General features: G+C 37.3%; 3 protein-coding genes across 6 annotated transcripts; 2 read left to right on the top strand and 1 right to left on the bottom strand.

The window, feature by feature from the left end:
* Positions 1–1,279: 1,279 nt before the first annotated feature.
* Positions 1,280–11,268, top strand: gsg1l2a (gsg1-like 2a). Its single transcript, XM_039675244.2, has 5 exons — positions 1,280–1,739; positions 3,264–3,311; positions 4,618–4,770; positions 9,207–9,318; positions 9,729–11,268. Exons 1-5 carry the CDS (start codon positions 1,439–1,441, stop codon positions 10,003–10,005), a joined length of 891 nt encoding a protein of 296 aa, XP_039531178.2. The 5' UTR covers positions 1,280–1,438; the 3' UTR covers positions 10,006–11,268.
* A 1,913-nt stretch (positions 11,269–13,181) lies between these two features.
* Positions 13,182–22,317, bottom strand: LOC120481555 (immunoglobulin lambda-1 light chain). 3 transcript variants are annotated; one of them, XM_089128242.1, is made up of 5 exons: positions 22,230–22,317; positions 21,625–21,837; positions 21,216–21,540; positions 19,667–19,746; positions 18,940–19,594 (listed from the first exon to the last, which is right to left on the bottom strand). In XM_089128242.1, the coding sequence occupies exons 2-5, from the start codon at positions 21,731–21,733 to the stop codon at positions 19,260–19,262; spliced, it is 849 nt and encodes a 282-aa protein (XP_088984368.1). In that variant the 5' UTR covers positions 21,734–21,837; positions 22,230–22,317; the 3' UTR covers positions 18,940–19,259. The 3 variants fall into 3 exon arrangements, with proteins under 3 accessions (XP_088984369.1, XP_088984370.1, XP_088984368.1); XM_089128243.1 differs by lacking the exons at positions 18,940–19,594; positions 19,667–19,746; positions 22,230–22,317 and adding exons at positions 13,182–13,608; positions 14,501–14,530 and having other exon boundaries at positions 21,208–21,540; positions 21,625–21,833; XM_089128244.1 differs by lacking the exons at positions 18,940–19,594; positions 19,667–19,746; positions 21,216–21,540; positions 21,625–21,837; positions 22,230–22,317 and adding exons at positions 13,182–13,608; positions 14,501–14,534; positions 17,063–17,382; positions 17,455–17,616.
* Positions 22,300–24,944, top strand: arl16 (ARF like GTPase 16). 2 transcript variants are annotated; one of them, XM_039675253.2, is made up of 5 exons: positions 22,300–22,484; positions 22,599–22,657; positions 23,119–23,235; positions 23,676–23,791; positions 24,480–24,944. In XM_039675253.2, the coding sequence occupies exons 1-5, from the start codon at positions 22,424–22,426 to the stop codon at positions 24,646–24,648; spliced, it is 522 nt and encodes a 173-aa protein (XP_039531187.2). In that variant the 5' UTR covers positions 22,300–22,423; the 3' UTR covers positions 24,649–24,944. The 2 variants fall into 2 exon arrangements, with proteins under 2 accessions (XP_039531187.2, XP_088984372.1); XM_089128246.1 differs by having other exon boundaries at positions 22,330–22,518; positions 22,601–22,657.
* Positions 24,945–25,075: the final 131 nt, after the last annotated feature.

The following is a 25,075-nucleotide window of genomic DNA, read 5'->3' on the forward strand; positions in this document are numbered from 1 at the left end:
TTATCAGCAAAAGTTTTTTCAAAAGTGAACTAATCCTTTAACAAAAGTAGGTACAAGCAATAAAATGCCATTCTGTGAAATAAATATCTCTGTGACATAGAATGAAATATCCGGAAACAGATAAACCTCTGGATTCCATATTACATAAACATCCTCCACTGTTCTTTGATATCATGAGCCTTAATCCAGTCTTGGTATGTTCGGTTGAACAACACCTCGGAAAGCAAGGGGGGAAAGTAATTTACTGTTTTCCCCTACATTTCCCTCCTTTTATCCTCTAGGATCCATCCTTGTAAATCTCTTTTCACCAGTTCATGAAATTACTTTTGGGAAAAAAAAAAAAAAAAAAAAAAAAAATCACATAGACAATTATTTTAACCTACTGTATTATAATACGCTTGTGATATGAAGTGCCTTACAGAGATTAGTTCACTTAAAAAAAGTAAAAACTTATGTTATGCAAAACCCGAAATGACTTGCGTAGAACACAATACCTCAGTTTCTTTCGACTTCCAAATACTAGTGCGTAGTGAATTAGACTACGTTTATGGTACTTTCATGGTTTTTGCAGAACGACACCCCCAGAAACCACTCACTTACATTGTGAAAGTTTTTTAAAAGAACAGTGTGGAGATTTTTCTAAACATCGCAAAAACTGCTGAACCCTTTTAATTCTCTCCAAGATAATTTATGAATTCCTGAATAATATATGTTAAATAATAATATACAGCAAAAGCCCTTGTGGGCTTAGTCCAGTGTTACTGACATCTGTCAGCCTGTAAACATATTTCCCATAGCCATTTGTATGAAATATCCCACATTAATCATCCAGCTGTCAAATCAGATAGGATTTGCTGTGTTTGTGTGTGTGTGCGCGCGTGTGTATATAGCAAGAATTTTTGCATGTGCAAACAGATGTAAGAGCTTCTTCGCAGCATAAAAGGTGTTACAGATTTATCTTCTTTACCGTAAACCCATTGTTGCACTTCATTGACATGTTCACTGAGGCAGTCTTGAAAACGGAGGAAGTTCCCACTGAGATTTGGCAGATAGCCCTGCATCAGATTGAAGAATAATCTGATTGATAATCTGTTTTATTGCTATGCTCACAAAAATAAGCTACAGGTTTAGATGGAAGAACGAAACCAAGGTCTCATGCAATTTGCCCTTTGAAATGATAACAGTGAAAAGGATGGGGGGAAGGGAACCGTGGGTGGGGTGGGTAGAATAAGTTAGAGCGAAACATAAGAGACTGATAGCATTAGAGCTAGACATGAAGTAGAGCAGCTGTCATTTGTAAAAGCTCCAGTTGGTCTATCAAATTGAAGAAAGTACAGATGGGACGCCTTTGCACGCATCTGCAAAACAAAAGTTTGAATGTCTGAAGCAAGGACCTCGAAGCCAGGATTACTCATCTCCTTGTGCCTCCTGGAGCACTATGGGTATACAGCGTGCTCAGAGAGCATCTCTGGCTCTCACGCTCAACTACGTGGCGTTAGCCATGGCGATCTCCGCCGTCACCACCAGCTACTGGTGTGAGGGGACCAGAAAGGTGGTCAAGCCCTTCTGCATGGGGCCGATGAAAGTCAAGCAGACGTACTGCATCCGCTTTAACAGCTCCGACATCAACGACACACGGCTGGTGCAGTACATATATGAGACCGGAGAGGAGAAGTTCCTCATGAGGAAGTTTCACGCAGGAATCTGGTTCTCCTGCGAACAAACCACGGACCTACAAGGTAAGACGGCATTACTGGCTCTTTCTCATGGTTGGACTGCCTACAAAAAAAAATCACTGGTGTTTTAATGTGAAGTGTAGGAGTTCATTCTCCAAACCTGACTCTGGACTATGGAGAAATGGATGTGGTAATACTTTACAATACGCCTTACTGTTAAAATTAGCAATGGTCAAAATCTGCATACAGCATTAATCTTTGATTGTGCATAGCATACTATGCATTTCATAAGAATAGCTTAGATGTTAACTTTAGTTAATAGCCAACATGAACTAACAATAAAAAAGCTACAATAAAAAATAAAAATAAACAATAAAAAAAACAATAAAAAAACACAGACAGAACTGCATAATTTTCAGAACGACCAACACAACCAGGAGCAGCGCAAATTAGCCTTTGGTTTAAGACATGATTTTTCAGGGGTGTTAAATATTGGCGCAAAAACCAGTAAACTGACTTGCGCAAACCCTAGTAAATAACCTTGCTTGATTCATTTAAATACTCTGAAAGGGAAACTCCTACAAATGCATACACAAGAAGGTCAGCTGCAAAAATGACCGTCTACACCTTTTTCACTGCGTCTTTAGTAAATCCTGACAGTAGTTTTATTAACTACTGTGCTGGAGCAAGCTGTTAGTAAATCTGGCACAGTATATGCTATAAAAACCAGACCCCCTTTGAGGAGGAGACGCTTCTTCTACGGCTCCTCTCCCCAAATAAGAACCTCCCAACCAGCAGCTATAGGAAGCAGTCCATTGAAAAAGTGGACACCGGCGGAATTAGACGACGTACCCCAGTTTAATGGTTCGAAGAACCATCCCATTTGGCAAAAGTCTCCACCTAGCAAGATGGGGAGAAAGACATCAGTCTCTCTGCAAAGCATGAACTCCAAAAGTCTTGTAGCATGGAAAAAACAGGAGAAACACTGTCATATGGGGTATCACATGATCTGCTTTCGTCAAAGACGCAGGTTGTGATAGAGCTAACCATAGGCGACATGGTCACCAGAAAATGTGTCGTAGTGAGAGAGCCTGAACCGTCTCCAACCACTACATGAGAAATGAACAGTTTAAAATGGGTTTAACTTGATTGCCGACTTTAGTTTAATGCACTGATGTGGGTGCTAGTGTGCCTTTGGACTAGGGCAGACCACATCGCCTAACTAACTACAATAACGAACTGCTATCATCTGTAATGCCACACAGCAGAGCTGACAAGCAAAATCAGTCATGAGCAACCAATCATACAAACTGATTGTTTAGCAGCAGCAACACAAAGCAATCGCACACAATACAGCATATTTAAACAGGCTTCAAAGAATCATCACTTCTCTGGTAGCATCAAGTGAACCTATGGAGAGGAACATTAGTTTACGAATAACGAACAAGCGTGAATTAACAATGAATTTATTATTTATAACAGTAACCTAAAATAAATTCTGTAAAACTTCTTAAGGAATGTGAATCCATGTGTTTAATGCACATTTGCAGCCAGAAGCCAATGTTTACCAGAATTGTCTCTTTATAGGATTTACCTGTAGAAGCTTTTTAGAGATTGCACCAGATCATGAAAGAGGTGGGTAAGTAATACGTGTTACATGTTATTTATATGAACAATAAACACAAATTACCTAAAACAAATTCTGTTATATCTGCTAGTTCATTAAATTCACACAGTAAAACCACCCAAATAATTCCATCGACAAGGTCATCAGATTTTTGTGCATGTAAGCTTTGATGCTCATGAGAGGTTGGAATTAGGGCTGGGTATCGTAACAAAATGATACCTTGACTTCGGTACCGGTTCCTGAACGATACCTTTTTCAATGCCAATTTTATTTAATTAGTATGTAACAGTCTATAGGCCTATTTCTCATGTCTATGAGGCAAGTATCCTATATGCTGAGTTTTGGTTCATTTGTGACGCGCTCTAGTTCTTGCAGTTGAAGACGAATAAACTTTCAACTCTCAAGTGTCTGTGCGCTTATCAGATGTTACCGGTTACCATGTGCGCTTATCAGATGTTACCATGTTACCGGTCTTGGCGGCAATTATCTTGTCGAAAATATTGCATCGCGTGCTTCTGGCATCGAGTCGGGTACATAGGTACACTTTGGATCCTTTCCACATATTTTCTATCTATCTGGGTTGGGACGCTTTCACGCACACACACACTACAGCCTCACATGCGACGAGCTGCGTCTCTGGACAGCCGCGTAAACTATTGTTTTCCGCCACAGCCAAGCATGCTGCATGCTTATTGTTTCACTGACGTTGATGAGATTAACCACTTAGGTACTGAAATTTGGTACCGAAAAACAAGATGCTTCGATACTCTGTAGTACCGAGGCAATTCGGTCGGTACCTAAAAAGTACCGAATTCGGTACCCAGCCCTCCTTGGAAAAGGTTACAGTGTTCAGTAACTGAGAATTAAGTAGCCTAAAGGTGCATCAGTTTATCGGTGTAACACAGATAAACAAAAAAAAAAACATTCTGGAGTGGACCAAAAACCACAAATAATGGTGATCAAATACACAAACAACCTTGTGGTGGTCACCTGAGATGGAAATAGCTACATTTTAAAGTATAAAAAGTCCCAAAAAATATTTGTTTATTTATTTATTTTTTACTGAGAACAAATCACAACTTTTTTTGATTGAAAAAAAAAAAAAAATATATATATATATATATATATATGCGTGTGTGTGTGTGTGTGTGTGTGTGTGTGTGTGTGTAAAAGTCTACAATGGTAGAAAAGGAGCATGTTCTTAATGTATGCCAATGATGTATAAATGTAAATGCTAATGTCACACATGAAGAGATTTCCCATTCTCTCTCTCTCTCTCTCTCTCTCTCTCTCTCTCTCTTCTCTCTCTCTCAGGAGTGCTCTGGCTGTGTATTGTGGCTGAGTGTCTATACATTGGTCTGCTGTTCACCGGTGGAGCTATGATGGTCATAGAGATGAGTTCATGCTTTAACATGATAAACAGACTCAAGCTCAATGCCTTTGCAGCTCTGTGCACCGCTCTCTCAGGTAAAAAAATAAATAAAACGCATCAGAACAGTTGGGGCAGTACATATTTAAGGGCATATCTTTTTTTTTTTTTTATAAACCATTAATTGCATTTAGTTTAATATAGCCTGCTGTTAGTTTTAAATGTATAAATCTGAAAGAGAGAGAGAGAATGGGAAATCTTATGCTTTCACATATTTTTGGCACAGACAGACTGAGGAAAAGTAGCCAGAAAAGTAAAAAAAAAAATCCTACAAGCTCAACTCCTGCCAGTCATCCCCAGCTGTGAAACAGATGAGATTATACAGCACAAATCCAATCGCTTCCCGTGTTCCCGACACTTTACAGAGAGCAGTGATGGGTCAGAGATGCCCCAGAGACTGAGCACTGCTCTTCATCACAGGGGTGAAAAATCACCTCCCTGGGTCTATATTCTACATTATTTCGCTTTTTTTTACCCTGCAGTGTGCGACAAAAAAAATTGGGGCATACATAAAAAAAGAAAAATTATTTTGAGAAAAAAAAAATATTTGGTGGCCATTTTTTGATGTTACACAGCAGAAAAAGACTTAGGAATTAAAGGAGCTGTATGCAAGATTGTGGCCAAAACTGGTACTGCAATCACTTTCAAATTAGGGTGTATCCCCCATTCCCCCTTGACTCCAGCCGCAACATAGGCTGCTACAAGAAGCTTCTAATGGCAAGTGACGAGTCCTACACATTGAGGTTTTTTTTCTGTTAATTATTTATTTTGGACTTTGTCATGAATTATTTTGTATTCATATCGAGTTTTTTTTTTTTTTGGTTTTGCAACGTTAGACATTGTTTTTATCCGATTCCGACACTGTGGAAACTACAGAAGAGCTGGCAACCCGAATGCCGCAACACTACTGTCTCCTGGCCGGACTACTGTTGTCAGTGATTTAAGTATTTGAAAAGAACATAATTTCTTAATGTCTAGTTACATATCAGGGAAAATTTATGAGTAATTGAATTAAATTTCTTGCATACAGCTCCTTTAAGGCACTTCAGGACTTAGTAAGGAAAAAATATCATTGCGCCCCCAAATGGCCAACTTCAGCACAGCACAGCATGGGGGGGGGGGGGTCTATACTTATCAATGCGCAACATTGCTGTTCCCCTGTTGTTTTTATTACACATTGCAACGTTGTTACGGTTCACGGTCAGGGACTATTTTTTTCTAGCGAAAGGAAGGCTTTTTTCACTTAATGAAAGTTTGCATCGTGCCTAACAACGCCCTTCAGCCATCACTTATTCACAATACAGCACAGCCTCTCGTACCTTATTGCTTACATATATATATATATGAAGAGTTCAGATGCAAAAGCCTCTAAATGCCATTTGAAATTTTCTTCTTTAATGATGATTTATGTCAAGCTTGTATATTTAAGTTCAGTGATTTCACTTAAATGGCAATGGTAATTACCTATTAATTGTTATTTAAGTGAAATTACTGAACTTAAATATACAAGCTTGACATAAATCATCATTAAAGAAGAAAATTTCAAATGGCATTTAGAGGCTTTTGCATCTGAACTCTTCATATATATATATATATATATATATATATATAGCTTTGCATTGTTGTAACAATTTCGTGAGGTTTACACTCAAAACAACAATAAAAAATGCATAAGGAAATAAATCTTAATTTAAGCATAAATAATCTCTGAAAAGTTTTAATATATTAGGTTTTTTAATGAAAAGTATTTGAATATTTTACTGAAAACAAGAAAAGATTGTGATTAAGAAAAAGTTGTCTTGCAGTGAATGTGTATGTGGCAGTGGAGGGAGGTTGTTTTGGACGGGAAGCCTCTCTGGTCTGTCCCAACAGTGTGGGGGATTTGGTGGTTTGTGCTGTAATCGGATTGGTGTGGGGGGTTAGTGGTTTTGGTACGTGACATGGCCAGCCGAGACCATCCTCCCTCCCCCTATTTGTTTCACAATAATCCTAGTTGTAGGAATGCTCAACAACACACTTGATGCACAACCAGCACCTGCCATTAGAAAAAACAGTACACAGTACACTTAAAAAAAACTAAATGGCAGCTTCATCACATTGCAGCGGTGGTTGGCTTCTGAAATATTTGCTTTTGGGTTTTTTAGTTATAAATAAATGTTCCATTTTTAAAGGGGAGGGGGGGTGATTGCGATTTCACTTTTTCATTTTAAATAGTGTGTAATGTTGCTGTTGGTGCATGAATAGGATCTGCAAAGTTGCAGCGCTGAAGGTTCAACGTAAGCAGAGATATCGTCTTTTAAAAATCAGGAAGTGTAATGCCTACAAAAACAACTCGATTGGGACTACAACGGGTTTTATCCGTCACTAACCCATTCATTTACATCAACCCTCTCTCCGAAATATGCAAAAAAGGTCATGGCCATATTTCTGCAGTTCGTCGAAAGTGTGTTATGTTCATCCAGCTGTGTTCTGTGTTCAGGCTTCCCACGGACGCTGTAGTTCGCCTACAATGGATATAATTTATGTCTGATTATGTTCCTGAAAATGACGATCGTAATTTAGCTCTCTGTGCTGCGCATTTTACGAGAGACAGCTTCCAGAATCTCCACAAACTCAACAAGACACTTTTACTAAAAGATGAAGCAGTTCCAACTTTAAAACCAGAGACAGCAGTTATTGGGCCACAACCTGCAAGTAGGCTAAGACTTAATCATTTTAAATGTATATGTACAATTTCAGACGTAATGTTTTAGTTTTATCAAATGCCAGCGCTGGCTTTATAGCCACTTAATTATGCTATTTACAAACGCATACAAACATTTTGGACTGAATTTCGTATGTACTAATGTTGCAAATGTTTTATTCATGTATACTTTATGGTGTTATTTTTCAATTTGATCAAGAACGTAAACCATTGTCTGTAGCCAGTCAGTTAGCCACAAACGTGTATAAAGTTAGAAATTAAAAATATAGGCAAATTACCATTCAGAAAGGTTTACTGTAGTAAGAGCTGTCTTTAGGGAGGTTCTGCTTGCCTCTCTTCATTGCCGCTTTCTGTGTCTGATTCTGGCTCATACTGATACTGCAGTACCATTATTTACATTTGACAGGAACATATGCAACTTCGCCGTAAAGGTAATGGGCGTGAAATTTCCAGACAACGTGCACAACAATTTAGCCAATCACAACACACCAAATTTATGAAAAATAAGACTTTAAAAAAAAGAAAAAACACGAATACATGTTATATTGCACCCCATAAACACAATCATGCAAAGAAAAAAAAGCAGTAAACCACCCTTTAATGGTTTCATTTTATAATCAATTGGCTAATATAACATTTCTGTCACAATAATCAAGTGTTTCTACCTTATTTTCAGACCAGATCGCGCAGGCGCTGTAATCACTCTAGGTGTAATGAATGTTGCAGGCACTTTATTTTAACTTTGCTGAGCTCACTCACAGATTTAATTCAGATGTGACTGTGTTAGCAATCCATTAACATTCTCATTGATCTCAATAGGAGTGATTTGTGGTGTTCAGGGCAAAGTCCCTACGGTTTAAAATAAATAAATAAATAAATAAAGTTACTCGCACTATCAAACAAAAATATATTGATAACAACAACCAATAAAATTATATTTCGTATTTTTAGAGTAGGAATTCAGTTGATGTTCTATTTAATGAAACAAAGACAGTGCTTATTATCATAATTATCCCATAATGGATACTTTATTATGCCTGATGTTCACCTGTTCTATTTAATAGTTGACTTATTTTCGGATCATCGGTCATCAAGACTCAGTAAACACTGCAGATGTAGCCCATACTTTTAATTTCACCATATAAAACTGATTGCTCACTAAAAAAAAAGCCCTTACAGATCGTTTTTGACGTGACAAAGCGCTGATATCTGAGTGGGTGAGTTGTTTACTTACTTTTCACTTGGTCTTCCGTTAACATATTTCTTCAGACTGATATTCTCCGACGTGGCATGAGCAAGATTGATAGGCACGATTTTTTTCCCGCACAAATATTGGAATAGCCAATCATATTGCGATGGAGACTTTACCTCCTCTCACGTGACTTTTCCTCTTCTAACGTGACCTTTTCCAAATTTAAGCCGTCATGTTTTTATTTTATTTATTTATTTATTTGTTTATTTGTTAAAACTCAATGGGACCAGGACCAGGGGAGGAGATACAGTGCACAATTTTTAATGTAATATTTCTTAATATTTGCGTTGTAGTTTTCTACTCATCCAGTGTTCTTTGAGGAGAAGCTGCCTCCTCGGAACCCTATCACGGCTGGTCAAGTACTTGCTACTACGCTTATTAATATACACTAATTAATATGGTTTTGCAACTGGGCAGAGTTTATTCTTTGAATAGACATTATACTAAAACTCATACTGACATCTTGTGGACAAAGTCAAAAATGACAGCACACGCGGTGTAATTTTTCTGTTGCCCAGGCCTTTTCGGGATGGTTGCACACATGATGTTCACCACAGCTTTCCAGCTGGCTGTTCAGCTGGGTCCAGAAGACTGGAGACCTAAGACATGGGACTACAGCTGGTCCTATCTGTGAGTCTCATGTATGACACTTTGGAAATTAATTTGCCAGCAGACGTACATTAATAATTGTCAAGCCAGATGCACTATCAGGATAGTTGAAAATGTCTTTTGCACAAATCTAGTTCTCTACATACACTAATTAATGTGAACTTGTATTCATTATTATATGATGTATTTAGACGCCTTCAACATTTCTGACATTATCACAGTTATTCGCTAATAGAAAATGGTAATAAAAATATGACTTTTTTTGTTTTTAATCTGGTGTCTGAATAATTTTTGGTTTTACTGTATATACCAGTATTTATTGGTATGCATAAACTACCGTACATATTCAGTATGTGCCAGTTGTGTTTTTAAAGCTTCTAAAATTAGAAAAATAGAATATTAAATCTGATCTCATCTCCACTTTTTCTCAGTCTGGCATGGGGCTCGTTCGGCACCTGCATGGGCTCGGCGGTCACTGCATTAAACCACTACACCAAAACCATCATTGAGTTTAAGTTCAAGCGGAGGACCATTGAGAAGAAACTGCGCATCAAGCAGATTCTGGAGCTGGACGCACCAGAAGACTTATGGTACATCACTTCATTACAAGAGCAAGCAGACCAACACGCTGCTCTGTATGTGAATGGCACTGAACCGTCCTGCATCAACTCCACAATACTGGACAATTGGGGCAGAGCATACTGCTGAAAACTCACGAAGGACGCTGCTCCTCTTCAGCACAGACATTTGTGTGCTTTTATATCACAGGGCTTCTGTCAACAGAGCAGGATGTGGGCTTTAGTGCCACAACTATTCGGACAAAACTCACTGTGCTACCGTGAACCTTGTTCATATGCTGACAACTGAGGTTTAAAGTAATGATTTTAGTAGATAATTCATGCTGAAACAAGACTGACATTCTTGACAAAAACATAGTTTGATTTATAGTTTGACTTAATGGACAGTTTTTATTTTCATGGAATATTGCGAGCCCGTTCTCCAAGCGTAAATATCCAACGCACATGGCACCCTTTAACGTGAAATGAGACGCAGATATATTTGGGCAGAAGGCGCCCCCTAGTGGTCTAACCCTTACCCTACACCATACCTAAACTTAACCATTAACCGAAGCGTCTCATTAGACGTTAAAGGGTGCCATGTGCGTTGGATATTTACGCTTTTGCAAAAGCGTCTTATATGGCGCTTTGGGATGAGAACGCGTTGATATTGCAGTATTTATAATGCACATCATTATTAGAATTCACATGCACTCTCTTTGATGATAATTACTTCAATTCATTGTCCCTCTTATAAATATACACTATATGGACAAAAGTGTTGGGACACCCAGCATTGCACCAACGGGACTGTACTGACATTGCATTATAAATACATTCAAATATGGAGTCCCTCCTTTGATTGAAATTATTGAATTGAATTAAATAATTAAGATTTGTGTCCCAATACTTTTGTACATATAGTGCATATGGGAGTGAAGCTAAAAAGGAAACTATTATATGTATTATGGTTTTTTTTATCAAAAAGCAAGGTTAGTTCAAATGTAAGCACAAACCAAAAATATTTTGTTGGTATTATTTAGGTCCTGTCCTACTGTCATTAGACTTGTTCTGTAAGATTAACATTTAAAAAATAATGCATATAGACCCATATATAATATATTCATTTGAAATGTCATTATCTCTCAAATGAACTTTAAACCACAGAGAGCTATGGACGCCATCGTCTGGACCAACATTTCAGTGCCTCTGGCAGAAATAAGACTCCTTTAATAAAACATGCTCCAGTGCCACATTTAATACACACTTGTGTCAATGCCAACCCTCTTGTATATGCACTTGTTGTAGGATGAGTGAAATCCCAATCTCTTATGGATGTAAGCGTGGGTTTCTGGATTAGTTCTTCTGTCTTTGATGGCACGGAAAACGGTTGAATTTTACTTGGTGCATGTTGATGAAGCGCTGCATATTAAATGGTTAATTAATATAAAAATGACATCTGTCATCATTAACTAAGTCAAATGTATGATGCGTTGGTCTGTTGTTTACAGAAAGACATTTTTGATAGTATGCATGAGTAGCCTATTAGAAATGTGATGGATGTGATTGCATTGATTAGATATCACAAAATCATGTTACAATTACAATGTGGTTTTGTGTATTTGAAATATTTTTTTTTCTCTGTGCAGCTGGTGACTTTTTAACAGACTCAGTTTTTGTGTTTCAGTTCCGAAAGCTCAGAGGAACATCATGATTTACATAAAGCTGAAATGATGAGGCACATTGTGCAGGTGTATCCTGAGAGAGAGTCATGCATGTCTATGAAAGAAAATGCAAACAAATGCATTGCCAAATTTCTTTAATTGCAGAACCAAAACCATATAAATATATACCCGTATTGGCATCATATAATTCAAATACGATTCTCACTTAGGGGGCGAGGGGTCCCGAGTTCAAATCCCGGATGAGGCCATTCTTTGGCTTTGCTTTTAATCTCTTCAGCCTGATTGGGGTCATGGGCTATGAGTATATTTCTGGTAAATTGGGGATAAAAACTATCAGAGTGAGGCAGTTGTTTAAAACACCAAGGTAGCAGGTTTGAACCCCCTATGGGCCACTGTGGTGCTATTAAAGGGATTGAATTTAATGTTTAAAATCTTTTTAGCTTGCCTCAAGGGCATCAAAGATGTAGGTGTCTTTGTTTCCACAGTATTTTCAATTTTGATATTTTTAGGTCAAAACGTTCTTGTCTGTCAGTCATATAATGGAGGTCTATGGTCACCACCTCAAAGAGCATGCACAGAGAAGTCCAAATTAAACATGATTTAATGACTCGTAAATGTAAGTACACATTGATGGCCTAAGACACGAAACGAGAGGTTTGTGTGAGAAAACGAACAGTATTTATACCGTTAAACTGTGAGCCTGTGTGCTAAAGCAATGGGGAATAACAATAGTATTTTCTTATTAAAATAAGAAGTATAAAATGCAAGTAACAACTGCAAGTTTATTGTTTTACAAAAAAGCATCTGATGTTCTGAAATAATCAAAATCTGAAACATAATTTAAGAGCACTGACTTTGCTTTCTTTTGTATGCTAAATTTGTTTAGTAACAATTTGTAATTTTGAATTAATTGTATTGCTCCTTTATTATTGTTCATGTGCAGATGACGATTCCCTGATGATTTGCTGGTTAATGCTCTTGTCTGGTTGAATGAACAGATAAAAAGAGAGAAACAGAGAAACTGGTGATTTACATGGAGCCGATTATAACTGCAGGTGTTTCCGGTGTGTCAGAATGAACTTCCTGTCCTGAAGTAAATCTCCACAGCTCACTGCATCTGCTAGAAGACCCACTTACAATCCATATTCACATGATGTCGAATCACATCAATGTCAGGCCATCATTGTGTTTCTCATGGTTTAGATCGAAACTTTACTGTATCAAATAATAGTCATTTTTCATCTATCATTGAGTCACACAAGTTCATGATCAGTCATGTGATCGTCTCCATATTCAGACGACATTCGTCTCTGCTGTGCTCTAAACAAATGATATTTAGCAGTAACTCTAGTTTAATTCACTCTTTCCACTGATGAGCTGATATTTGATTTATTTGAGTATTGAATTCATGGTTTATTTGAGTATTTACATAATGATACTATTTCTATTATATTTGTTCTTCCATTGATTGTAGATTGTAGACTTAGTAAGGAAGTAGTTGATGCTTTTTGAATGTTAAATGCTTAATTTCTCTGCAAAATCAGTAAGAAAACTGTTTGTTTAACATGCACTTTATTAAACAGGTTGTAAATCTTACATCATCATTAAAGCCCAAATATTGTAGGAAAGGACACAGTTCAGGTTACATTCTTGAACTATTTTTAATAGTTTCTATATTCATGATTTCTATTACACTACATCCGAAGATATTCTTACTCAAACAACACATCAGATTGTGTGAGTTTAGTCGCTGCATTCAGATTTCTTGATGTTTGTTCTGGTGGTTTTTGAGGCAACAGACGCTTCACATGTCAGTTCTGGGTCTTTGTCCCACTCTGAGCTCTCGAGGGTTAAATAACTGCTCATCTTGAATTTCTGATCGGGCTGCTGTTCAGCAGAGCTGGTGAAGACGCCTGTAGTAACAGACTTCCCGTTCATAAGCCAGCGCACATCAGCAAAAGCCACAGACATGTGATTGATCAGACACACCAGAGTGACTTTACTGGAGCCGGTCAGATCTTCTCTGGATGGACGGAGGATGTTCAGCACAGGAGGATCAACATCAGCATCTGTATCATCAACAACACCATTAACATGGACAAACATCTGCATCAGCATCAACACACAATCTCTGACACACATTTGACATATTGACCTCTGACTACATTTAAACTTAAAAATTTCACACATCACCATGTCAACAATTCATCTTTTCTCACATAATTTGATAAATATTTAATGTCATTATTATTCATGTGTAATACATGCGTCTCAATGTCTTTATTGACTTGCAACACAAAAGTCAAATAGTGCATGTATGTGAGTAGTTTGTAGGATTTTTATTTTCTAGATCAGGATTTTAGGTTGAAATGTGAGTTTATATGACACAGTGCATATTTTAGATGCTGACACTATTTTTCTACCATTTTTAGCTCATTCTCAGCTCATTTTCAACTGTCCAACAGCGTGACATATAGGTGCAAATTGAGTTACTAAAAGCTTCATGAATAATTTTATTTTAAAAAAATTATTTGCAAAAAGTTTTAGATGAGATACAGCACGTCACACTGCAGGTCAACTTCTCATGTTGTTTCACAGATACTGTACATGCAGTAATTAGTTTAATGAGAATTTTAAAAATACATCAAATTAAACACAAAGTAAATTTTTGAACAATGATGAACGAATTGATGAAAAATTATGTTCTATAATAATAATAATTATTATTGTTATTATTAATTGAATGAAAGCACAACCAGATAAAAGCACAGATGAAAGTTAAAGTCTTGTCAGTGTATTTCTGTTTACTGGAGGCGGTTGATAAAACTGTCTCTGACTGAATTCACAAAATGAACTAAATTAACTAATAATGAGTTTATATATCTATAATGAAGTTTAGACTATATTTACTGTAATACAGTGAAAATATTCAAAAAAAAATGAAAATCCAGTGTCACTTACCAGTCACAATGAGTTTTGTTCCTTGTCCGAATACCACAGTGATGCATTTCATATGTTCAGTCGTACAAAAACCTCCTCAGTGTGTGAAGAGACTCAAACAGAAGTGAAACACTCACTCAACCTCAGCGGACTGTGTCCTTTACACATGTATTTCATGGAGAAATGTTTCAGATTCACACACAAACACATGTATGTTGCTGTTTTAGTCCTCATCTGTATTTGACTGCTGCAGGATCACCTCAGTCCACCACAGGAACGAGTCCTGCAGAGACGCTGTTGGGATGTAAACTGTGTTCCACTCTTGAGCCATCGCATCCAGACTCGCAACAGAAGGTACGAGACAAACAAACTAAACAAAAGCAGGATCAAGACAGCAAATGTCAAGTTAGGAGTTTTCAAGTTGGTGATGCTGTTTGGATGAGGAACTTTAGTTATGGACCCAAATGGATCGGGTTCAATGCCAAGGTGACGGGCCTCTCTCGTTCCCGGTCATGCTCGGCGCTGGCAAAATAGTGCGTAGACACGTGGTTGTCAGGGTGTGGTGCAGGCTGAGGAAACGGAGGACTCCAGAGTAACGATAAGGATACTTTTAATATCAAAGATAGGCAGGAAGACAGGAACACGGGTGCAATACAGGCTAACATTAGACAACGACCGACAAAGACTGATGCTGCGTTCCAGGCAGGTTTTTGAACACGTAAATCACCCCCTTCAAACCACGGCTTACGACTTTGTAGCATTCCAGGTCATTCACGCCAAACTACCTAGATGTAAACAAACCAGCACGGGGCTCACGCGCATTTCTAACGCCAAAGGTGCTTACTCCTTGTTTATTTGTGGGAAACTGAGGGGTAACAGCGCATGAGGCAAAATAAGCTGTTATACCTTTTATTTTACTTTATTTGTATATTTGGAAATGTATTTGCTATTAATTTATCCTTGCACTCAATGGACTGAAAACTAGTTAACGTTATATTGTCCTAAAGTGTATTCTCACCGAGTACCGCCTGCAGAAACACTGCATCTGTAGGGGCTGTCGGGCTATGTGACGTCAGAACTCGTAACATCGGTCTAGTACGAGTTCACGGGTGGAAAGTCACGGGTTTGACTGCCGTTCCAGTGCACTTTCACGGGTATGAGGTTGGAAAAACACGAGTTACAGGTTGCCTGGAACACGGCATGAATCAAACAGAGGGAACTAAATACAAGGAGGAATCAAACATAATGATGTGAAGAACAGGTGAAACAGATGAACAAGACGAGGAACAGGTGGCTGATGAGATAGTGAGTTCAAATGAGGGGACAAGAGGATCCTGGGAAGTGGAGTGCAGTAGACGCAGACAGGACTGTGCAGACGCAGACTGTGACAGTGGTATTAATATTCCAGTTTCAAGAATAATCCAATAAAACAGGTCCTGCGTGACTTACAGAAATATAGGCTATCCGTATGCAACAATAGTAAAATAATAAATCTTGCTGCGTTGTGTTGAAAGCCATAACGTCTCCAGGCTGTTTGTTGTTCGAGTGACGAGTTATCACAGTATTAAAGTGCTGTTAAACACAATCTGATATGGCTTTTGTTGTTCTGAGGTGTCTGCAGTGAATCCGGCTGTTGTCTCAGTGTGTTCACACTTGTAGTTCAGTTCTCCTGGTTATTTCGGTCCAGTTATTAAAAAAAGAAAATACAATCGCTTAGCATTCTCACTGTCATTTTAACACTGGACCTAAAGATACAAAGAGAAGAAAAAATAAAATATTTTATGACATGTTGTGATGGACCTTGTCGAACCTCCAAAACAATTCAAAGTCAACCACAACTCTCGTCATTAAAGCTCTTACAGTGATTAAGTGTTGTGATGTCAAGAAACACGTTCATAAGCAGCGGTTTCTATGCAGTTTCATTAGTATGAGGAATTTCTAGCTTTAAGACACGAGATAAAGTGTTTGTGTGTCATGTTTTTCACCAATTGCTGTCATTGATTCTTTGCTTTGTTATGATTGTTCATGTGTAGATGAGATTGCATGATGACAATGATGAGAGTAATCTGAGAGTGAATTCACTTTGGGAAAGAGATGCCGTTTGTCAGGCGTTTCAACTGAGTCCATCACATACTGTAAGTCTGTTAGTGAAGGGAACATGTGATGGTCACTTCAAGAAAGTGTGTCTTTACACCTGAGGACCAGAGATGAGAAACTGCTGTGGCTTCAGAAGACCTGGAATACTGCACATTTCACGAGTTTGTGTGCCCATATATTCGGATTTGGCAAATATGGTACAAAAGGAGAAGAGGAGGAGGAGGAGGGATGCCGAAAGAACTGACCACGAGAAATGATAAGAGGCTGTCTATATACCTCGCTATTAATCAGAAGATTAGTTGGGCGTACTCCTCCCGAAATTATGTTAATAACTTCACGTATATGTTGATAAACATATTTTTCTGAAGAGTTACTTACATCGTGGATCAGAGAAGTGAAGTAGTGCTCTTATCATCTGTTGTCTCGAAGCAGAAGTGAATGTGAGCAGTGAGGAGGTTTTTGTCATGCTGTGAATCACTGTGATACGTACTCACTAACTGAGCTGTCCCATGTTTGACAGTAATACACTGCAGAATCACCAACATCCACATTACTGATGATCAGACTATAATCTGATTGAGATGAATGTGTTGATGTGAATTTAGGAGCAGAGAAACCAGATCCGTATGATGGAGAGCTTGAGCTATGATAAAACCTTAACACATATTGAGGAACTCCTCCTGGAGTCTGTTTGTACCAAGCAGCATAATTAGTTACTGTCCCCAGATTACAGTCCAGTTTGGCTGTTTCTCCTTTATTGACTGTGATTAATGGACTCTGAGTCACTACAGTCACTCCACTCACACCTGCAGAATAAACACATCCTTAAATGAGATTGTGGCAAAACACTTTAAAAATCAGAAATGTTGAAAACTTACAGGTCAGAAGAGTAAAGAAAGCACAGATTATAGAGATCATCTTGTGATTTGGTCCGTGTGACGTGTAAAGATGAGCAGAGCTGTAGAATAATGCTGAGATGATCAGAGAGAGAAACTTTAAGACAGTCAAGATCTCTGAGAGGGAGGAGCCACTGAAAGACCCGCCCACCTCATACAATAGACACGCCCACCCATTCAGTAGACATGTCCACACATCATTCAAACTACATGAGCTTCTCACTTCATCATTGAGGAGAATTGGTTAAAGTTTTTCTCAAACAATTTGACACAAAACTCAGATCTCAGCTCTTAACAATTAACACCGTGATCTGAACACTTTATAATTGTCATAAACAGATTGTAAGTTTGTCATATTCTCTATTGCACATTGCATGATTTAATTTGGCCCCAAACTAGTAGGCCAATCTGATGGTTAATAAAACACACATCACTGGAAATGCAGCTTTTCTAATTGTTTACTCTGCTATCACAATTGCATTTATGATAAAAACTATTTTCTAAAGTGGCAAACATTACAAAAAAATAATGATAATAAAATAAGAATAAGCATGAGAAGGGGAAAAGAAAGGTGGAGGAGTGGAAGAGAGTTGAGGAATGGGAGAGGAAGAGTGAAACGGGTAGAAAGAGATGAAGAAGAGAGGAGGAGAGAGTTTAAGAAAAGGAGAGGATGAAGAGATGGGTGAAGTGGAGGACAGCGGTGTAGTGGAAAGAATAAGAGGAGAAATTGCAAAAAGACATGAACAGAAAGGAAGGGATGAAAGAGATGTAGAAGGTACACACTTTCACATGTAATAGAAAATCCTTCTAATTGACCATGTAATAAATAAAGCTTCTTAAAGAAAGCTGAAACAGATCCAACGTGTTTATATTACATTACACTTTTATGAGTATTATACATGTACACTTGTAATTTTGACAAAGAAAGAAAAGGAATGTCTGTAAACATTTTTCAGAATTTAGTTTCAAGAACATCGAGGATGACCAAGTTTGTTTTGAATGCAATAAGAGCAAGTCATTTTTAAACATTACCATCAAACAAATCAAAACTCCTCATTTAAGAATTTTATGATAAAATGCATTTTCACTCGTATATTTGTGTGTTGAATATGTTGAAATCAACAGAGAACACGCCTGTAGGTTTGATGATAGTATTTACATTTTAAACTACAGAGCTTCATGAACTGTTGGGCTATGAGATACGAGTGTGTTTAGATGACAGTGTTTATTGTTTTGAGAGCAGTGAACTGAGTTTAGAGAAATGGGTCCAATCGACTGAGAAAAACTGTACAACAATTTAAAAAATAATCAGGTTTCTTTTCTTCATGTCTTTCACATGTTTTCTTTTTTCAGATATGCTGTATATTTGTTTACTATACACTGCTCAAAAAATAAAGGGAACACTTAAACAACACTTAAAAAGTAAACACAAGAAAAAACTATTTAATAAGATTATTTCATTCATTCAGATCTATGATGTGTTATTTTAGTGTTCCCTTTATTTTTTTGAGCAGTGTATAATATAGAAAACAGATATCCAAAGTGAACTTATCTATACATTTTAATTTTCCCACTTTTAAATAAATTAATCAAAAATAAATATATAAATGTCCAACATGCCTCTATGGTGACAGTCCATCTCTAGAGTTACACTTGATTTCAATGACATAAATATACTAATGTAACTGTAAACTGCACATATTGTGTGTTGAATTCAAGAACGAGTGAGATGTGTGTAAAAGCAGAAGTGAATGTGAGCAGTGAGGAGGTTTTTGTCATGCTGTGAATCACTGTGATACGTACTCACTAACTGAGCTGTCCCATGTTTGACAGTAATACACTGCAGAATCACCAACATCCACATTACTGATGATCAGACTATAATCTGATTGAGATGAATGTGTTGATGTGAATTTAGGAGCAGAGAAACCAGATCCATATGATGGAGAACTATAGCTATGATGAAATCTTAACACATATTGAGGAACTCCTCCTGAAGTCTGTTTGTACCATCTAGCACCAGCATTAGTTACTGTCCCCAGATTACAGTCCAGTTTGGCTGTTTCTCCTTTATTGACTGTGATTAATGGACTCTGAGTCACTACAGTCACTCCACTGACACCTGCAGAATAAACACATCCTTATATGAGATTGTGCCAAAACACTTTAAAAATCAGAAATGATGAAAACTTACAGGTCAGAAGAGTGAAGAAAGCACAGATTATTGAGATCATCTTGTGATTTGGTCCGTGTGACGTGTAAAGATGAGCAGAGCTGTAAAATAATGCTGAGATGATCAGAGAGAGAAACTTTAAGACAATCAAGATTTCTGAGAGGGAGGAGCCACTGAAAGACACGCCCACGTCATACAATAGACACGCCCACATCAAACAATAGACACGCCCACATCTGACCAACTACATAATATGAGTTTCTCACTTCATCACTGAGGAAGTTTTTCTTAATCTATTCGACACAAAACTCAGATCTCAGCTCTTAACAATTATCACTGTGATCTGAACACTTTATAATTGTCATAAACAGATTGTAAGTTTGTCATATTCTCTATTGCACATTGCATGATTTAATTTGGCCTTAAACTAGTAGGCCAATCTGATGGTTAATAAAACACACATCACTGGAAATGCAGTTTTTTTCTAATTGTTTACTCTGCTATCACAATTGTATTGATGATAAAAACTATTTTCAAAAGTAGCAAACAAAATAAGTATAAGAGGGGAAAAGAAAGGTGGAGGAGTGGAAGAGAGTTGAGGAATGGGAGAGGAAGAGTGAAACGGGTAGAAACAGATGAAGAAGAGAGGAGAGGACATTGCGTAGTTGAAAGAATAAGAGGATTAATTGTAAAAAGACTAAAGGAAGGGACGAAAGAAGAGTGAAGAGATGTAGAAGGTACAGACTTTCACATGTAATGGAAAATCACCCTAAATCATCATGTAATAAATAAAGCTTCATGAGAGAAACTGAAACAGATCTAAAGTGTTTATGTGACATTCCACTTGTATGAGTATTTACTACACTATATAGTGTACATTTGTAATTTTGAGAAAGTTAGGGGAAAACAGAAATCAAAACTCCTCATTTAAGAACTTTATGATAAAATGCATTTTCACTAGTATATTTCTATAGCTGAATATGTTCTGAAATCAATAGATAACATGCCTGTAGGTTTGATGATATTTACTTTTTAAAAATACAGAGCTTCATGAACTGAGAAATGTGTCCAATCGACTGAGAATAACTGTAATGCAACAATTTTAAAATAAATTAGGTTTCTTTTCTTTGGAATATAGTGTTCGTATATTTTATTATACATGTTAATATATATTCTGAAATGTGTGATATTTGAAAATGTATTATGGTATTAGGCTTTTTTTAAAAGTCTATAATAATAATACACTTCTCGTGATTGAATTAGTCATATATGCTGTATATTTGCTTAAAATATAATATAGAAAACAGATATCCAAAGTGAATGTATACATTTTAAATTTTCTTCACTAAATAAATTATTAAAAAATAAATGTCCAACATGCCTCTATGGTGACAGTCCAGCTCTAGAGTTACACTTGATTTAAATGATATAAATATACTAATGTAACTGTAAACTGTAACTGCACATATTGTGTGTTGAATTCAAGAACGAGTGAGATGTGTGTAAAAGCAGAAGTGAATGTGAGCAGTGAGGAGGTTTTTGTCATGCTGTCAATCACTGTGATACGTACTCTTTAGTAGAGTTGTCCCATGTCTTACAGTAATACACTGCAGAATCACCAACATCCACATTACTGATGATCAGACTATAGTCAATCTTTGACTGAGCTGTAGATGTGAAGCGGCTGGATGTAAAACCATCTCCATATTGGTTAGGAGAGTTGTGTGAATAAAAGAATTTCAACACAAACTGAGGAGCTGCATTTGGATTCTGTTTATACCAGCTTACATAATAACCATCATCCCTTTCAATGTTACAATCCAGAGTCACAGATTTGCCTTTTTGTTCTGTCAGCACAGAGGGTTTCTGTGTGAGCACTTTCACAGATCTGACACCTGAAAAAATCATAATCAATATAATTAATTTAATCAACTTTGACACCCCTGAGAGAACAACATGTTTATAGTGAAATAACTTACATGACAGAAGAGTGAGGAGAGTGAAGTAGAAAATGATCATCATCTTCCCTGTGAAGCAGTTTGAGTTTAGTGGAGAGATGAAGAGAATAAGAGAGACTGAGAGACTCATATATGAGGAAGAGAAACTCTGAAAGAGTGACGATCACTGGAGTTCAGCCAATCATTTCATCCAGTTACTTCATGCATGGGTAAAAATTCATGTTTCCTCCATTCCTGTTAAATAAATGTTTGTTTAAGGACAATCCTCCAAGAAGTGATACATGGAATAGACATTGACAATAGACATTGGAATAGACAGAAAACACAAAATATCCATCCAGCTATAAATGTGAGTCATTATGAAGGATTCAACATAATTCAACATATGTACTTTAAAGTCAAACTAAATTTGTAATTATTTGTAGCCCTATTTGTAGTCTATTTAAGTGTGTTAAGAAACATAGTTATGATGGCCCTTTTCCGTTCATATTATATTAACTGCAAGTACCTGCAGTTTAAAAAAAATATTTTTTTTTAATTTGAAGTAAACTTCACAACAAATGTACATTTAGTACAACAAAACACTCTTTCACAGGGGCTTGGGGAGCATATCTGCTACAGCTCACCAGAGGGGGCGATGAATCCTCAAAAATAATTATACAGGAAACATGGAGACTTTTATTTTGTAAATAGCATCGTTGCCGTGGCGACACAGGAAATCTCTCCATGCAATGCCTGTATGTAGAACAGAAATCTTTAAAACATCGCTTTTATTCTGATACAGTAACGTTAACTGTTAGCAGGCTGAGAGGTCGAGGCGATGTGTTTATTGCTCGGTGCAACTGGAGTCGGAAAAACGCTTTTACTGAAACGACTACAGAATATCCTTTGCCAGCTCTTTACATAAGACAGACTGTATTACTATAAATATAATAGTTTCTTGTTATAATTTCTCACCCACTGTCAATGAATATGACTCCTTTATCTGGACTAACAGTTGTGTCAGTTGGACGCGCATGCGGATTTGGGTGAAGCGCCCGTCACTCTTCCCACGGTGAGCTGCTCTCCTCTTCACACTAATGCTGTTCCGCTAGTCAAATAAAGCTTTCTGTAATAATTTACACTGTGTTTAGTCAAGTAAACAGTGTGTTTTAGTGAAGTAACGTTAAGTTGATATATGCTTGCTATCTAAAACTAAAGTAACCTACTACAAAAGTTAGAACAACATAAATAAAGATGATGTCTGACGTTTCTTCTTCTTCTTATTATTATTAATATTTTCTTATAGTTTCTTTAAATCGCAATAAAATATTTTAAATAATGCATTGGAGTGAAATAAAAATAAAATGTTTACAAAAAGAATAAATAAAAAATTCGTGTTTAATATTTAATATTTTTTTATTTTTATTTATTTATTTTTTTGAATGTGCATGTGTTGGAAGTAAATGGGGGACTGGTTAAAAAGGGGATTAGAAAAATTAATTGTGTTAAATATCTTTACTTTTTTTTTTCAAGGTCGGTACCAACCTCACGGACCTCATATTTCGGAGGAAGAAAATAACAATACGAGAGTTGGGAGGCTGTATGGGGCCCATTTGGCCAAAATACTACTTAGATTGTACATCCGTTATAGTGAGTATCAACAAGTCAAGAAATAAGAGAATGAGAAATAAGTTTAAATATATTATAGCCCTATTTTGGCTTCTGTACTATTAGGTTTAAGGGAGGTTTGATTTGCTTATCATTTTTCGTCACTACTCACAGTAATTCCCATATGTGTTGTGAGTTGATTATGAATTTACTAGTAAATAAAAGTGTGAAAACCAGATTGTCATATTGAACAATGAAGTGTTTTCAAACATATTACTGGTAGTGAATATCTCATTAACTCAGATGGCAGAAGGTAATGGATTTGTTTGTTGAATCCCTCGATTATCAACCACTGGACGTGAAGATTGTTTGCTGGTTTTCTCTTCATTGTTTTGAGAGTCCTGGAGAGAGACTGTATGACCATACAGGATGATTATGTTGTCCATCACTATTGATATGCATATGTTCTTTATGCCTTGTAGTTTGTGGTGGACTGTGGCAACATTGGCCAGATTTCATCGTCCTGCGTCCAGCTGCTGTCTGTTCTCTCTGCAGAGCCGCTTCACGCTGCCGCTGTGCTCATACTCTTCAACAAGAGGTCAGTAGAGGTCACACACTAGCTACCTCTACATCCAAAGTTTAATCTTTTAATGTATGTGCAAAATTGTAATTTCGCATAAAACATTTGCAAATTAAGGCAGCGTTTCCATCACATGTGTTCAAGAAAGCAAAATCGTTATTTCCTGGGAATTTGGCACAAAATATCGAATATAAATGGAAGTTGCTGAAATCGGCGACGCCGCTGCGAATGTTTACTCAATAAACGCGGTCGTGTTGTCTTGCGATCAGATGCCTTATGTTTGGGAAACGCAATCGTGTGAGACGCTTCTGCTAGGGAATTAAAGCAAATCATTCATGGCAGACTTCATAACGATCAAACCAACATTTGAGATGCTGTGATGCGATTGGTCTGCTGGTTAATCCAGTTATCCAATCAAATCTTCTATTGAAGTCACATTTATTCGGTAAATGTGTTTCCGTTGTAGTTTATGCGCATGTCTTCTAATCAAATAAAAACTGTATGCGCCTCAATTGAGCGCATATGTTTTTTTAATGCACATTTTTAGAATATATGCGCATCAGTTTCCATCCAGTCTTTTTTTTTTTATGAGATATCACAAAATAGGTGGATGAAAACACCCTTGTTGATTTAATTCAGTAATTCCAGTAAGTCATGCTAAGCCTATCGCTCCGTCCTCACTCCATTAATAAATTTCTTTCCTCAGGGATCTTCCGCGCACCATGTCTCTTGTGGAGCTGAAGTCGTTGTTCAGGATGGATGACATCATTCGAACTGCGCCTCAGTCAATCACAACACTAGAGATCAGTGGGCGCTCGGGACAGGGCCTTCAGGATGTGCTCGCCTGGCTGTTTCCAAACCGCTCTGAGACATGAGAGATGTGGATGCAGAGAACTGGGGGGCTAATATTATATCACAGGTCACAGTTAATAGTTGTGATTTCCAGTCATCGGGGTGCTGCTGTGATACAGTTGCTCTAATAAGTCCCACGTCTGTCACAAACATTCATTTGAGGAACAGCTTCAATGTAGAACCGGTGGGCTTTTGACGACTCTCGTGTGACGTCCTGTGCTCTGTGGAATAGATTCTTTTCTACACAATGAAAGCATATTGTAACCATGATCCAAAGTGGTCAAAACACAACTATTAAACGCTTGGATTATTCCCTCCACTGTAAGCTCTCAAATCCAATGTGTTCCACAGGAGAAATAACTTGAAATGTAGTGAATGCAACCTAGGATCAGTGGTGTGTGACTTATTTAAAGTCCCCCTGTAGTCAATCATTTTAAAACTCCAAAAATC

Source organism: Pimephales promelas, chromosome 3 (genome assembly GCF_988280905.1).
Source record: "Pimephales promelas chromosome 3, fPimPro1.hap1.1, whole genome shotgun sequence".
Classification (NCBI taxonomy): domain Eukaryota; kingdom Metazoa; phylum Chordata; class Actinopteri; order Cypriniformes; family Leuciscidae; genus Pimephales; species Pimephales promelas.